Source organism: Cimex lectularius, unplaced genomic scaffold (genome assembly GCF_000648675.2).
Source record: "Cimex lectularius strain Harlan isolate CLEC.00 unplaced genomic scaffold, Clec_2.1 scaffold100, whole genome shotgun sequence".
Taxonomy (NCBI): domain Eukaryota; kingdom Metazoa; phylum Arthropoda; class Insecta; order Hemiptera; family Cimicidae; genus Cimex; species Cimex lectularius.
In genome coordinates, this window is record NW_019392663.1 from 1,367,819 (window position 1) to 1,385,012 (window position 17,194).

The 17,194-nt window shown below is 33.9% G+C and overlaps 1 protein-coding gene across 7 annotated transcripts in view; it reads right to left on the reverse strand.

The window, feature by feature from the left end:
• LOC106663561 (TLD domain-containing protein 2) overlaps window positions 1-17,194 on the reverse strand; it is a 357,519-nt gene that overhangs the window by 154,401 nt on the left and 185,924 nt on the right. Inside the window, exon 2 of one of the 7 annotated variants that reach the window (XM_024224944.1) lies at window positions 4,313-4,445. The exons of the other annotated variants lie outside the window; for them this stretch is intronic. Coding sequence (XP_024080712.1) covers window positions 4,313-4,439 — 127 coding nt within the window. The 5' untranslated portion in view covers window positions 4,440-4,445. The remainder of the gene's footprint in view (window positions 1-4,312; window positions 4,446-17,194) is intronic. 7 annotated transcript variants of the gene reach the window in all.

Sequence of the window (17,194 nt, forward strand, 5' to 3'; positions counted from 1 at the left end):
AGTCAAAAAATATTAGACACGAATCGAAGCGTTCTTACTTACCAATAAACCAAGTAGTCGAAAAATTTTTTTTAAAGTCATTTACCTAAATTTCTTTTAAAATGTTTTCTGATTTCATTGTGCTGGCATTTCTAGGTTATTATTTATCAATAGATTTTTTGTTTATCTATTATAAAAAAATAACACTCAGGATTTTAACAAGATAAAAATCATTCTGTAGAGAAACTATAAGAGTAATAATAACGTTTCAGATTAGATTTATAAAATGTTACAAACACCAAAATCAGCTCTCGATAAAGTAGGCCAATAAATTTTTTTTTAAACAGCCAATTCGGATTCGTTTTAAGCACCAATCAAAACCCAAAATACGAATTTTCATCAAATTAAAAAAATTAACGTTCGTTGATTAATGTCCGTTGTTACATTAATGTCTAAAATTCGTAACACCAAGGGATTTTATGCTATGTCTACTGTACTTCAACCCTTGGCAAGTTGATAATTTAATGAGTCTTACGTTTTTGGCAAGAATGTTTAGATCTTATGTCTTTGTAGGTGATAAATGAAGAATGAAACAGACAAAAACTCGTGTTAACCTTTTATTTTATATTTCCTATAAGATTTATGTACGTAAACAAAGGGTGTGCAATTACATGTAGTTTATAGGGTTCTAAATCCTTGTAAAGTAACGTGGTTCAGGAGGGAGGGGAGGGAGAGAGGGAGAGAGAGGGAGAGAGAGAGAGAGAGAGAGAGAGAGAGAGAGAGAGAGAACAAAGAGGGGGGGAGAGAGAGTGAGAGAGCGGTAGAGAGAGAGAGGGGTGAGAGAGAGGGGGGAGAGAGAGAGCGAGTGAGAGAGAGAGAGAGAGCGGTAGAGAGAGAGGAGAGAGAGAGGGGGGAAAGAGAGAGTGAGAGAGCGGTAGAGAGAGAGAGAGAGAGAGAGAGAGCGAGAGAGAGGGGAGTGAGAGAGAAGGAGGGAGAGAGAAACAGTGAGACACTTCACACTCTCTCTTTTTCTTGCTCTTCATTCACTCACTCACTCTCTCTCTCTCTCCCTATTTTTCTTTCTTTCTCTTCCATCAATCATTTTCTGTTAGCTTAGTCGTTTTCATTTCCACTCATTTTCAATTTTGCATATCTCTCTCTCTCTCTCTCCCCCTCTCCCCTACTTTGTGAACAAACGGATTAAGGGACGTAGCGAAGTAGGTGAAAGTATTTTTATTAGTATGAAATAAACTTGAATCTTTTTTTACACCCGAAAAATCCGTGAGACTAAAATTTTGTTAAAATTTTTTACAACTGAAATTTTTTGTTTTGAACGATTTTTATTTTTCGAGAATAACAAAAACGATGAACTTTTAAAACGATACCACTAACCCACAAGAAACCTAACAAGAGTTTAAGGATCCTTGAAACGAAATATTTTGTAAATTTTTGATTTTATTCTTGTCGTACTCACTTATAATGTCATAAAAGTTAAATTTTGTTGACTAAACCCTGAGAACATTAAGCTATCTAATCGAGGATTTATGAAATTCGGAGAAAAACAAAATGCAAATGTTTTTATTTTTTGCTATACAACTCGTTTGATATGGCTTTAATATTCAAAAGGCTCTTAAACGAAAAAATGTTTGGGCTACTGTGCTAGAAGAGGCTTTTTTTTGTAACTTTTGATATATATCTTATCTCATTTAACAATCCTGAATATCATTTTTTTATCCTAAGTTTAAACAATTGTAAGGAATTCTGGTAGATATATGAAATATAACTTAAAATATAAGCACAAGAAAGGCATAAAATAATATATAATTTATATATATTTTTTTATATATTTATAATTTAGGTGATTTTTTACTGTTCAGGGAATCTGTTATTCCATCCTTGTACGTTCCTTCAAAAATGTGAAAAATTTTATAATGGAAAAAAATCTGCCTCGTCTTTTTACGACAATTGATTTTTAAGATATTTCTTTCTATAGATATAACTTTATTTACGAATGAACGAAGGTCTTCAAGAACTAGACTTTTCTATAAACGAAAAACTGACATACTTTCAAAACTGTCAATTTTGTCAAAACATTTGCATACGTCAAACGTTACAAATAAAACTCACAAGGGACAATTTAAAATTTGGGACGCCCAAAATAATTATTATAATTTTGTCGTTGTTTGTATTTATTTGTTTTTATATCTCTATCCAATCCCAAGTATAATGTTGACTTTTCATTACTATTGGTTAAAAGAAACTGGACTTTTTCTACTTTGAAGGCTATCTTGAATGGTGTAGAGCAGGGGTGCTCAAACGGTCGATCGCAGTAAACGCATTCAAAAGTAAATTGCAACTTATGATAAATCAACTGAAAAGAAAGGATCTGAAACATTTTCCGTCTTTGAAAGCAAGGATTCCTCAGTTGAATTATGATACGTATGAGGCTGAATTATCAAATATTTTGGGACAATTCGAAATGCGTTTTTATGATTGCAGTAAATTGGAAAATATAGCATCATTTATGAGTTATCCTTTTTCATGTAAAAACATTGAGGAATTAGCTACTGAAATAGCAAGTCAGTTTAATATGAACTCATGTTCTGTTGAAAATGAGTTGGTGCAGATTATATCAGATATACATCTCAAAGCTACAGCATCTGATACAAATTTCTGGTGTTTTATATCTGAAGATAAATATCCGAATGTAAGGCAAATCGCCCTTCAACTGACGGCATTTTTTGGGTCAACTTACTTGTGCGAGTCTGCATTTTCTGAAATGAAGATAATTAAGTCAAAATATCGCAATCGACTAACTGACGATCATATGTCATCATGCTTGCGATTAGCACTCAGTGGTTACGTACCATCTTATGAAAAGTATGCTGAGGACATGCAGTGCCACGCTTCAACATCCAAAGCCACTCCTTAGTTAAGTTTAACACCATATGTAACTCTTTTGTTTTGTAACAACCAATAAACTCGCAATTTTGAATAACTATGAGTTTTTTCATTGATATTGTAGAGAAGAACCTAACTAAACCTAACCCAAACCTTGACTAAAATAATGTACCTATATTGTGCAGAAAGCTAATATCTATATATGCTACGGTACACCCTACCTAGGTAGGTAGGGTGTATCGTGTATGTACGACAACCCTGCATCACACACACTTGCAGACTCTCAGAGTCGATCGTAAGTAGTCCAAAAATATTGAGGTAGATCGCCAGCAGTTCAAGTTTGAGCACCCCTGGTGTAGAGTCTACCGACTAGGCCTGATTAGCTCCTGCGTAGAACTGAATCTGTCCATAATTATTTATTTCTTTGAGCAAAAATTATTTATAAAACGGATCTATTTAAATGAATTATTTACGAGTGCATGGAATATTCGATTTACGTTTCATTGTTCAACGTTTTCATCTTGAATAGAAGTACGAACGTAAAACCCCATTGAACCAGGCTAAAAATCCCCTCTTTAATCCTAATATCTCAATTTAAAATTGCACGAAACCATTTAATATATTAACAATGCGCAATTGCCGGCCAACCAGATCTGGAAATACAAGCATGAAAAATCACCATCATACAAACGAGCTTTAATTGATCTCTATTTGAAAAATTCCGACGGCAGTCAATTCCTTTGAAGAACTCAATGATTCAATTGCTCCAATTGAACGCCTATTATCGAAAAATGATTAGGAACATCTGCAGTACAAACAACAATTATGAGCAGTCGAAACTTCCCCCTTTTTTAACTCTTGGCAGATGACTTACCACTATCACCGACACAACGTCAGGTTTGAAAGATGAGAAGTTGTGATTTTATCGTTTTATTAAAAAAGAAATGAAAAATGCTATCAGAATGTTTCAAAATGTGATTATAGTTCTTATCTGACACTTGGCATTATCGTTTTGTCTTTGTGTAATACAGCTGAAAACATGTCAATTGAAGAAGTATATTCCAAATTCCATTTAATGTTTTTTAAAAATCGTTTTGGTTGGTTTATGCAAGGTTCGACGTTTTATTATTAGAAAGTTTAGTGTAATTGCTTTAATCTCTAGGATAAGAGAATGACTCATAAAACGAACACACGAGACGGTTTCCAGCCGAAGCATAAAAATTGAAGGCGAGAAGGGCAATAATGGTTGATATCCTGGGCAAAAAAAGGGGTATAAAAGAAGTTACGCAAAGGCAAACATTTAAATCTGAGCGCAATCCACGGCTCTCGTTTAATATAACACAGCAAACAAGATTAACCAACTCTATTTTAAGACAAATTCTCGTTTGAGGTATCTTTAAGCGACAATAACTGTTTATTCTTAGACTTTTACCTTTTGAATAGTAGAAAACGACGAAGCCGTTGAGTTCCGTTTCCAAGATGTGCACCCGCGGTTCATTGTGGTTGTGGTCCTTGAGGACGTCGGGAAATTTCAATCCCCAAGCTTCCTTCTTTCCCATTTTCAACTGGGCGGACATTAAAATATTTTTGACGCCTGGACTTGAGAAAATATTTGTCAAATTGCCTGTCACCTGGGCACGATAAAAACTAAACTGTTTTTCTACAGAACTACAAACCCAGTTTATTTATATTTTAAAAATAACTGTAGTGATCCTCAGTGAACATATTAGTCAAGTAATTTTACCAGAAGAGCGAGAAAATGCAAAGTACAATTATTGCACTAGTAATGTTACTAAGCTTCTTATAACAATAATAGTCTGAAATTTGGTCACTTCCAATCGTTTTGATCTGCTATTAGCGGTTTTCTTCAGAGAGCCTCTGAAGAAGATGGCGGAATTGCGACTGGCCCAACCTAGCGAGAATAAGCGGACCAAAAATTGGTAACAACCAAATTTCAGATTCATCACTTCACATACACTATAATATGTAGAAACATAATAATACTCTTATTAGTGGAACATTATTTATTGCAATAAAAAATATGAGCTGTAAAAGTTTGTAGCGTTTTTGAATAATACCGTCTTTATTTAATCATTACTGCTTATATACTCTGAAAAAGGATTAGTTGAAGTATTTTTATTCGTCAGTTTCGTTCAGTATTTCGAATTTTCATAAAGTGTTTTGCTAATTTAAAATACAAAAAAACGTGCATTTTCTTCATTTTTATTATTAAGGAAAAACTGCATATCTGCCTGCTAGGAAAATTTATGAATTGTAAGATTCATTCAACCACTTTTGGACGCGTGGTTTTTTTTCAGTTCAGATGCGGAAATTTTAATCTGGAAGACAAGCAAAGCCCTCTCGTAATCCTTCAACCGTTGATGATGATCAAATTCAAGTTTTGTCACAAAACACCGACACAAAACGACATGAGACATCGCAGTGATACTTAACATATTTCATACATTTATTTAGAAATCGTGAGATGCGGTCTGGTGTGATGTAGGTTTCAGAAAAACATTTTCTTTATCGTGCCAACGTTTCGATCTTTTATTGAGATCATCTTCAGGGCTCAAAGTGTTTGTCTTCTGTGTAATTGTGCCTTGTAATATTTCATACAAGCATTTCAACGCATCTGCGAGCGGCTGGCTATGTTTCTCGATAGATGTTTACTTATTAGAATTCGTTGTACGGCAAATCCATCTACTATTGCCTACTAAAACGTAATGTACAAGAACCATATAAGTAAGATTAACTGGGAATGTTCTGAGAGGAAAATCCTGGAAAAAACGCAGCGACCCACCGTTGACAACTCCAAATCCAGATTGCAACCCAAGAAGGTTACGTGTATTTTGAAAAATTAGAAAAGGGTGCTTTATTATGAATCATGAGCTACTTACGCCCTACTGGACCATAAATTCTGCAATTAATCATACACTAATTGTACTGCACACATCAATGGGCATTCCACCCTTGCAGGCGCGCCAGAAGCTGGAGTTTGGCTGAACGAGCTACCACAACCACCGTACTCGTCTAACATTGCCCCTTTAGATTTTTCAAAAATCTATAAATGAGACTTTACTTGAGAACGCTAGAAAACACATCGATGAATTTATCGCCCAAAAAGCTGAGAAGCTATGGAAGGAGGGAATCAGAAAATTACGTGGAAGATGATAGCGTGTCGCAAAAGAAAATGGTTCATATATTGTTTATAAGTACGTACCTAAATTTTTATTTCAATTTATAATAAAAATACTCGAAACTCCGAGAAAGCGAGAATAGCCGGACCAGAGATGATCTCACGTATTACTCACTTTAAAGGGCTTTACGTTGGTACCAGATACCACGCGAGTAGAAGGTGAAATCGAGAAGAAAGGAGCTTCATAAATTAAGTTAATTATCAGACAATAGCGATTGGCTTACCAGGAGGAACTATATATTCCAAAGTAAAGCTACGTAAAGAGCAAATTGCTAGGTAATTTGAGTATATTGAGAATAGAGTTGTCCCTAGGACAGACACCTGGGGTAGCCCCTAGGTAGGCATTTTGAAATAGGAGGAAGTATTTTCGTTCAAAGGGACACAAAATGATTTTCTACTAAGAGCTTTATACTGCATGCGATGCGATTTGGCATTGCGCGGGTAGAAGTTTCAATCGCAAAGAAAGTAACTTCGGACTTTGCGTGGTTCCACTGCAAGCGAAGCCATGCGATTACGCGCGATAGGGCTTGCAGTAATCTTTCTTTTTTTAAATACATTTATTTTTTATTTACTAGTACAAATGTATTATTACGTAAATATTTGTTTTTAAGATTAAATATTTTCTATATATAGTGAATTTGTCGTTTGAATCACTTGTAGGAGAAGGACTGTCCTTCATACTGAAATTTCGTCATTGGTCACTCGTCTTGGAAGGTTTTCTGGTAAGGTTGGAAATGAAGACTCACGTACGAGTAGATTTGAGGTAATGTAGAAAAGGGCTACATAGGTAGTTATGAAAAGTATGATTTGAAACAAAAAATGGGAGCGTTTATAATTTGACGGAGAATTGGAATCCTTCGTTGAGTACCACATGCCACGGCCGTACGCCCAAAGAGGTCTTACCATTGTCATGTAAATTAAAAGTTAGTTTTCAACATCTAGTTTGTCGCAAGTCACGTAGTCTTTTTAGTAATTTTTAACGTCTTTTTGTTTCTTAATTTTCAGTTTTGTGTGGGAATTCCAGTCAATCGTTTAACCATGAAAGTCCAAGATAACGCACAAGGTCTTGTAGGGAATAGGTCCCGTTTCCACTCACAGGGGAGCCGGATTTCGCAGAGTAAAATTTCAACATTAAAAGAATGTTTATAGAGGAACAACTTGAAGCAAACAACTAACCACTTGAAATAACAATCAATTCACCCTATTATTTTATGTGTTTCTTCTGGTCGAGATTTTTCTGTAAATAATGGACATCGGAAGTTGAGGCGAGATAGTCTTGACTTACAATTTTTGCCTGCCTCTGTTCTAGGTTGCGGTTCCACTAAGTAGGAGCCTGTGAATTGAAAATCCCTTGAACAATTTATAATTTGTATAACGTTTAAGTTTGAAATTTGATGGGTTGCTGGTTCTACGGGTGTTATTGACCCATATTTTTTTCATCATACCGAATTGAAATTGTCTTTCCAAGGGCATCACGGGCAGTGTAAACTTTCTGTTAGCCAGACAGACTGAGTGAGAGAAAAATTAACCATGCTTACAAAACATAAACTTCTAATAACTAACCTACATATTAGAGGCGTCCTATATTCTGCCATAAAACAACCCAATCATACTCAAAAACGCAAGCTAATACATACAATCACTCAAGAGACAACTCCGAATTTTTAAACGCGACCTCTTGCTTTTATCCGCTTCAAGTATACAATCAATTTCTCACTGAAATCAATGCTGTGTTTCATTAGAACTTTGAGAACCGTGGATAGGCCACACCAGGTCCGTTTGGCTTTGCATGTTTATACTCTAATAGAAAAATGTCTCATAGTTACTTTTATGCCGCATAATGTGCCTCATGCCAGTAGTAAAATCAATTTAAACATAGAGAATGTAGATTTTATGATGCTTTAAATTATTCTAAATCATCGATCTTAGATTATTCAGACGGGATGGTGGATTCTCGTGATACACTATACTGATAACCTTGTACGACTGACGATTAGGTGGACAAATACCAAGCTTATTCGGCAGAAAATTCTTCACATATGGATAACTAATCCAAAATTATTAGAAGAATCGTAACGGATAAAAATAAAGACAAAGAAACCTCTGGTTCTACATGGTTTTTAAATTTTTTTGACCTTGTTATTATTTATTCTGTTCAATAGATATAAAATTCTTTCATAGGGGAGACTTTTGTCATATTTATAAAAGAAAAACAAATCCACCAGGGTGTTGTAAAATCGGTTTGACCCGCCCATCTCCATTTTCGATACCGACAGATTGCAAATTCGATCCGCTATCTGGCAATCTGGGCTAACCGGTTCTTGCAAAAACCCTTGGGATCGACCGGCCTTTTCTCATATTTGTACAGGCGGACGCGTCGGAAAAAAATCGACGCAGGGCGCCACGTCCTTCGCGGCCGCCTGCAGGAGAAAAGGACACCGACAAGTTCAGGGAAGAGGCGATTCTCTGATGCGTGCGGGATCTGGCGCCCCACTCTCGCTCTAAGGACGACCAAGGAGGACGATGACATAATCTGATTCATGCCGAAGGACGATCATCCAGGCAGTTCGTTTGATTCTGATCGATGGAAAAAGTTAAGGCTACAATTTCAGAAATAAAGTCCCCCAAATGTAATCGACATATCTGTAAAGTTATAAGCCTAATTTCTTTTTAAGGTGAAATAACCTATTCTGTGTAAGAGCAAATAAAAAAACAACAACTAGTAATAAAATGTACGGACAGTTTACCAGATTGTAATTAATAAATTCACTAGTTTTCGTGGTCCGCTTGACTAATTAATATCTTTCAATTAATTAATTAATTAAGGCTTTTAGTTGAGATAAATTATAATTAATGAATCCTAGTTAGAAAAAATCATGCACTACATAATATTATTATGGCATTGGCTGTGATGGTTTACCGAATTTCTCTCTCTCTCTCTCTCTCTCTCTCTCTCTCCCCCTCTCTCCCTCTCACTTTCTCTCTCAGACGCTTTAATTTTGATTCTATTATATAGACATAAAACCAGCTCTCTAGCTCTCTTTCTCTATAACTTCTCTCCCTCGATCTATCTTTCCCTCTCTCTCTTTCTCTCAGTTACTGTAATTTTGTTTCTATTATAAAGACATAAAACCAGCATTTTCTGTAACTCTTCTCTCCTATTTCCTCACACCCTCTCTCTCTCTCTCTCTCTCTCTCTCTCTCTCTCTCTCTCTCTTTCTCTCAGCCTAACATAAAACTAGCTTTCGAGCTTCTCCTCTGTAACTTCCATCTATCTATCTTTTTTCTCTCTCTCTTTCAGTAACTTCTTTTTGTTTCTAATATGTACATAGTCAAAAAACTAGTTTTCTATTTAACTTCTTTTCCTCTTTCCTTACCTCTCTCTCTCTCTCTCTCTCTCTCTCTCTCTCTCTCTCTCCCTCTCACTCTCTCTCTTTCTCTCTCAGTCGCTTTAATTTTGGTTCTATTATATAGACATAAAACCAGCTCTCTAGCTCTCTTTTTCTATAACTTCTCTCCCTCGATCTATCTTTCCCTCTCTCTCTTTCTCTCAGTTACGGCAATTTTGTTTCTATTGTACAGACATAAAAACCAGCATTTTCTGTAACTCTTCTCTCCTCTTTCCTCACACCTTCTCTCCCTCTCTCTCTCTCTCTCTCTCTCTCTCTCTCTCTCAGCCGCTTTCATTTTGTTTCAATTACATAGGCATAAAACAACCTTTATAGCTCTCTCCTCTGTAACTTCCCTCTATCTATCTTTTGTCTCTCTCTCTCTCTTTCAGTAATTTTAATTTTGTTTCTATTATCTAGACATAAAACCAGCATCTCTGAAACTCCTCTCTCCTCTTTCCTCACACCTTTTCTCCCTTTCTCTCTAATATAACATCCAACAAAATATACTCAACTTTATACCAACTTAAAAAATTGTTCAGAACTAATAATAAAAATCTTAAGTTGAGATTGTATAATGTTTGAATGCTTCCATATGTCACATACTGTTTGCCTGTAATATCCTATCTAAATATAACAACAATGTGTAGAGATTAGTGACTGTTAATCGATACCTGAATAACTATCACAACAATCATACATTAAAAGTTGTTTTAAACTCACGACAAGATATATGTGTGACCTTAAATACGATTCAAGAATACATGACAAATATAAAGCTCAGGACCTTTGGAAAATAGAGGAATTAATAAAATATTAATTCTTTTTAACAACATGAGGTTGACGAATAAACGATTCAACAGGCAGAAGTACAACCAATGAATTTTAAAGCTCCACGTTTAAATATGATGTACAGAAATCCATTATGGAGAACGCAATCATATAAAAATTCATTTATTCCAAAAAGTATTCAATTTTATAACGAACTACCTAACCCTGTAAAACTGTAAATCCCAACATGAATATAAAAATGCCCTAAAAGTACACGTATCTACTCCTAATATAATTAATAAGACATGTTGCACTTTATAAAACATATAACATTTCACAAGCTTGAAACACAAACAATTATCTTCCTTTTTGATTAATAAAAAAGTTAATGAAAATTATTACTATTTTTGTTGTAAGAGTTATTATGAATGCTTGCAATTTCAGTTTCATTTATTTTATTTTTATCATTTCCTCTTGATAAGAAGTATATAAGTTTTCTTGATGATTTCCTGCAATTGTAAGTAGTTCATGGTTCGCTGTTTCATGTGAAGAATTTTATGTTTGTAAGATCGAGTTTAATTTAAAATAATTTATAACTCAGAAGACATAATTATATAAAGAATTTTACTTTTTATTTGTACAAATTACTTGTTAAAACGATGTTCACATAATATGATATTACTTCAACGTCCTTGAGACCTAATTTTGCGAATATATATAAATAAAATGATAAAATCAAAATCAAATCTCTCTCTCTTTTAACTTTTAAGCTCTACAGTGATAAAAGATAATTCCTAAGACCTCAAAAAGCTGTGAATAATTGATAAAGTGGAGAAAGAAACACAAAAAAGTTCCTATAAATTTGAATTTGTATCTAATTGTAAGATTGAAACTTTAAAATTGAAATGCAGAATAGTTGTGCTTTTGGACTTAGATAGTTTTACTCCGCGGTGCAGAAAATATTATTATTAATTAATAATTTTTTTTAAATTTTTTTTTTAATTTTTTTTTTTACGAGGGTTCGCAACAGCAGAGGTTATATCGACCCTCGGGGTGACGGTGTTTTTGAAATAAAGTCCATTTGTAAGTTTGTATGCAGGGCCGCTGGATTCGAACCCAGGACCTTTACCTTACAGAGATGAGCGCCGGGTCAACGCCTAAACCGTTGCGGCCACCGACTATATTATTATTGTTTGTATATTACAGTACGTAGTGGGTATCATGTTTTTCGCTACTTAATCTGCTTATTATTCTGTTACTTAATAGTACTATATTAAATTAATAAAGGTAAAAATAATTTTTTTAAATAGTATTATGATACATATCAGGAGAAACGAGGAAATAGCATACTTTGTGACAGAGCATTGCTCATTCTGAAACTCTTCTGCAATCAAGGAAGAAATAATGTTTAAACAGTTCGGGTTAGCACAAATGAATGGACTGTTACCGTACATAAAGTTAATCAATTATCATTAATTACCTTCCTTAGTTTTAAATGTCAAAAGTTGTAAAGTGATGTTGTAATGAGAAGGTGGATTGTCTACGTCCGTTAATTATATTTTATAATTTAATATACAAAAGGATTAATGTCAAATTACACAATGGGTCTCGTGAATCAAGAGTCTTAGAGCATTTTAAATTAACTAATTTTTATGCTTTCAAATTATTATAGAAATTACGAGAACAAAGCCCTATGATCTACATCCTAAATAATAACAGTAATATATTAAAATGTACCTTGTTATTAATATTTATTAAGTTAATTAAGCCCTCTTATTGTATGAAAAAATGTTAATAATTAACGATTATTAAACATAACAAAGTTTTACAATGTTCAAGAAATGTTGGCTGCCTTTCATTTAGAATATCTATATTTTAATAAATAATCGCCGGATTATATTTTTTTATCTATTTGCCCAGCTAGACGAATTGGTAGGAATTACTATGAAATGTTTGTACTGAGGACTTTCTGCCGATGGAAGCAGATTGGAGCGAACGAGGCCAGGGTGAACAGAATCAACGATTTTGTCGACTTCGCCGATTTTCTAGCGACCGCATTTCTTTGCATTTCACACCTGCGTTTATGCGGACGTATTTATAATGGAAAAAGTCGGCGGATATTAAAAATAAACGAAATCCCAATAATAAATTGGTTCGAATAGAAGCGGTGAGATGTAAACTGATTTGTTTTAAATCAAAAATTAACTTGAGATTTTTTTATGTGAGGTAGCGATGGAAATGAAAAAGTTATGGTCACGAGCGGGATTCGAACCCACAACCTTCGGCTCAATTCGCCGCTGCTCTAACCACTTGAGCTTTGTGACACTATAGCTCAAGTGGTTAAACCAGCGGCGAATTGAGCCGAAGGTCGTGGGTTCGAATCCCGCTCGTCACAATAACTTTTTCATTTCGACCAATACCTTACATAAAAAGATTAATTAATTGATATAAGTTTTTTGGTCAATCGGACCACGAAATATAATGGATTTATTAAGTTGAAAGTTAAGCTTGGTTATAACTGAAATTACTACTTATTAATATGTCCTTATGAAGCCGCATGTCGATGGTAGTAACTAGCGAAAATAAAATTTACATTATCAGCAAAATGAGATATGGTACAGCACAATACTTGACAACATATGGCATCCTAGTTGGGGGTGGTACCAGAAAATCTACGATCTCTCCAATAATTACTGCTCAAAATTCTAGAATAAAAATATTTTCCAAATAAACATAGAAGGTATAACACAAAATAACTACGTTGATTTTAAAGTGTTAAAAGTCAAATAATTATTTTTGATATATTCATGTCTTCGTATTTATAAACTTTTATCTATTTACTTCAATTACACTACAAGAACAAATATGTTCATAAAATTTATTGTTCCTACAGTAAACGCATCCGAGCATTATAGCAATGTATGTAATGTAGCATGAAGATTCATACTAAAACAAAATTGATATAAATTCATTTTCTTCTTATGAAAAATTTAATTTTTTTAAACTATGTATAATTAAATAAGAGAAATTGGTTGGCACATGAGCTCCTGCGCGGGCTTTGGCCCTTATGCAGAGAAAGGTTGCTCGATGTGTCCCACATAATAGAGGCGTGTCATGCCTTCGCTCCATACAGAGAGCGTGTAGGCATGCCGCCGGACGTAAGAAGAGTTCTCGAACACGGTAGCGAGTTTCAGAGTCCCCTGTTCCGCTTTTTAGGGGAAATTGGGTTTTTTATTGTATATAATATGTCTTATGTGTTGTCTATATGTTTTGTCTCAGTGCATGTATTTATTAGCGTGAATGGCGAGGGGTGAGGGTGAAATATAACGTCATCATCACCCCTCGAACGATGAGAGCGTATGAGTGTGTGTTCGGGGTCGATGGCGGAATATTTATAAAAGTACTCCATCGACCCCAATCTAGATTAGTTTGAATATAGGGTCGGTGGAGGAATATCAAGTACTCCACCGACCAAACGGAATGAGTGTACTGTATGGATGTAGTTATGTGTATGATATTTGTATGAATGTAGTGTTTGAAAGGGTAAATAGAATATAGACATAGTTGGGGGCTGAAATGACCTAGATGTCGGAAGCCCCAATCAAAAAAAAAAAATTATAAGTAATACATTAACAAAATAATTACATATTTAAAAATTACATAAAATGACTATAGTCAAATAAATTGAATGTATTTTGCTACTACTAATTTGTATTAATCTGATTTTTGTTTATATTTGTAATGCATAAAAATATTTTTGTGCTCACATCCTGCTCTTAAACCCAAGTTAAACTTATTTTGTTGTACATTAACGTTTCATTTTTTTCAAAATGATATATTCGGTGTACAGCAAATTTTTTTTTGCCTTGCCTCTGTCTTGTTACTATCGGACTACTATTTTAAAAAAATTCATCTTCATGGTAGAATCATAAACCTTTCTACAATCATATTTATTTATCAGATTATAATTAGAATTTTACCTGTAAGATAGATTATATCAAATCTGTTTTACCATAAGTAGAGATGAACCAAGGATTATTGACGTCATTCATTAAGTACATATTCGAAAAATCCTGACTTGGCCGATCTGCGATTACAATCAGATTGCGCCAATACACTGGCATTTAGAAACGCTCAATTATAAAACATAATTTTTACCGGTCATATATTTATTTGTTTTTATTACTGTCAAGAACTGCATTTTCAATGTAAATATTATTTCTAAGCCATTCGTAAGTTTTTTTATTTACTTTTAAGCAGCTTAAATTGAAGGATTTACGTGTAAAAAGAAGTTTTGTTTTATAGAAGGATTTGTACGAAGGTACGTTTTAAGAGAGTTTATATTTACAAGTAAGTTTGAATTACGATACTCAATTATTAATGATAAATCTTGGTTTTAAGCTTTTCTCACGTTTTGGGTACATTTCGGACAACATACCTCGTCTAATTGCTCCAAGGGGTTAACATCTAAGAGGAATTCGCAAAGGAATCCTTACTATTTGGCTTTTGTGGCCTGCTGATATAGTTCTGGTAAAAAACATTCACTAAGAAACCTTTTTTTAATTAAATGAAAAATTTGCAAATAATCCATTATATTTCGAGGTCCGATTGGCCAAATAACTTCTTTCAATTAATTAATCTTTATGTGAGGTATTGGTTAAAATAAAAAAGTGTCACGAGCGGGATTCGAACCTACGACCTTCGGCTCAATTCACAACCTCAAAAAGGAGGGAAACTTCGAAACGTAGATTGGGTTCAAATCCCGCTCGTGACACTAGCTTTTTCATTTCAACCAATACCTTACCTAAAGATTAATTAATTGAAAGAAGTTATCTGGTCAATCGGACCACGAAATATAATGGATAAAATTATAATATTGATGATATATCTTATATATATTTTAACATTAAAGGTCATTAGATTTAAAGCAGTTATCTTTTTTATCTCACATATAACGGATATCATCAATATTATAATTTTATCCATTATATTTCGTCGTCCGATTGATCAAATAACATCTTTCAATTAATTAATCTTTATGTAAGGTATTGGTTGAAACGAAAAAGCTACTGTCACGAGCGGGATCCGAACCCAATCTACCTTTCGAAGTTTCCCTCCTTTTTGAGAGATGAGGAGTTGGAGTCCGAGTGGTTCGATGTCACGATAGCTCAAGTGGTAGAGCAGCGGCGTATTTAGCCGAAGGTCGTGGGTTCGAATCCAGCTCGTGACACTAGTTTTTTCATTTCAATCAATACCTTACGTAAAGTTTAATCAATTGATTTGCAAATAAGTTGACAAAGAATCTCAGGCCCTGCTGTCGAAGTAAAAATTAAAGTCGAAAGCTTTTCAAATTTTTGCAATAAAATTTTAATAATGGTGTTTCTATGGTAATCAGTTATTGATTGCAAAACAAGTTGTTTCGAAACCTCCTGCTACGCTTTTTACAACAGACTTTTTTTGTTTAAAGTCACGATTCGTTAAAATTAGATTGACATATGGTCCTTCTTTTTTATTTTCGTTTACAATAGTAAACGATGAAATTTAATAATGAAAGTTGTTATTACTCGCGGAGGTTATGCAACTGGAACAACGACTCGAAGGCTTGTTGCTTGTAGAAACCTTCACGTTGTTGCATAAGGTCTTAGACATGAAATTATTTACCAGTGGACGGTTAGTTTTGTTTTGATTTTCCATCCCGAGCACGTCTTTCCTACATTAAATCCTTTTCTGAGCCGAAAAAGACAGAAAAACAAGTACATATTCAACTAGATAAAACAAAAGGACGGCAGAAATGAAACTTTCTTCTTTTAAAAGTTCAAAAGATGCTAATTTCCGAGACGCACTAATGAATGAACTTTCACTTTTCTGAGTCTCACGTTTGTAGTTAAATTTTATTGTCAGTTGTATAGTCGTGTTTAGTATTGACCTATTAGTTATTTTTACGATTGTGAGATTTTTTTATAATAAATTGTGTTTTTAGTAAGAATTATGAAAAATAAAAAAATTATTATGTAGAGAACCTTGTTTTGTGTTTGAATATATTTTAATTAAAACCCACGCCAAAAATTTTGTACAAAATTATATTTATTTAAAATCAACGTACATCTCTTTTCATCTTAAAATCACTTCAAAATATTTTATAATTAACAAAAACAAATCTTTTAAAACAAAATCGTTTTGCTAAATTTACCATTTAGTAAACTAAATCTCCTTTCTTGATCAAAAAGACAAACATTGCATACTACTTATTGTAAATAATTATGCGTATGAAGCACCATATGTCTTTCTAACCATCCGAAGTTTTTTGTGGAAAAGCACCATGCACAACCTACTATTGAACTTTACAATCTATGTATACCATAATATAAAGCTCCATGCACAGCCAAAACTTTACTTTGAAAAACTGTTATACAATACTTTTAAGCTAAAGTGCCAAATACAACGCACTATTTACCTTGAAAATCAAGGTATATAATAATTTGAGGCCGAAGCACCAAGTGCCGCCAAAAATTAAGTTTAAAAATCTCTTTACACGATACTGTTTGCACCATGTCAAACGACATATTTAATTTGAAAATCTATTCGTACAGTAATTTTAGACGAAATCACTTTATACAACAAACAATTTATTAAATTCACTAATTTCGTGGTCCGCTTGACCAATTAATATATTATAATTAATTAAGGTTTTTAGTTGAGATAAAAAAGTCAATGATAAGAGCGGGATTCGAACCCACGATCTTCGGCTTGATACGCCGCTGCTCTACCACTTGAGCTATCGTGACCTGGATCCACTCGGACACCAACCTCCCATCCCAACCGCACCTTTTGAATTTTCCCTCCTTTTCGCCATTTTTCAAATGTCAATTTGCCATTTTTTATCTCAACTGAAAACCTTAATTAATTGTAAGATATTAATTGGACAAGCGGACCACGAAACTAATAAATTTAATAA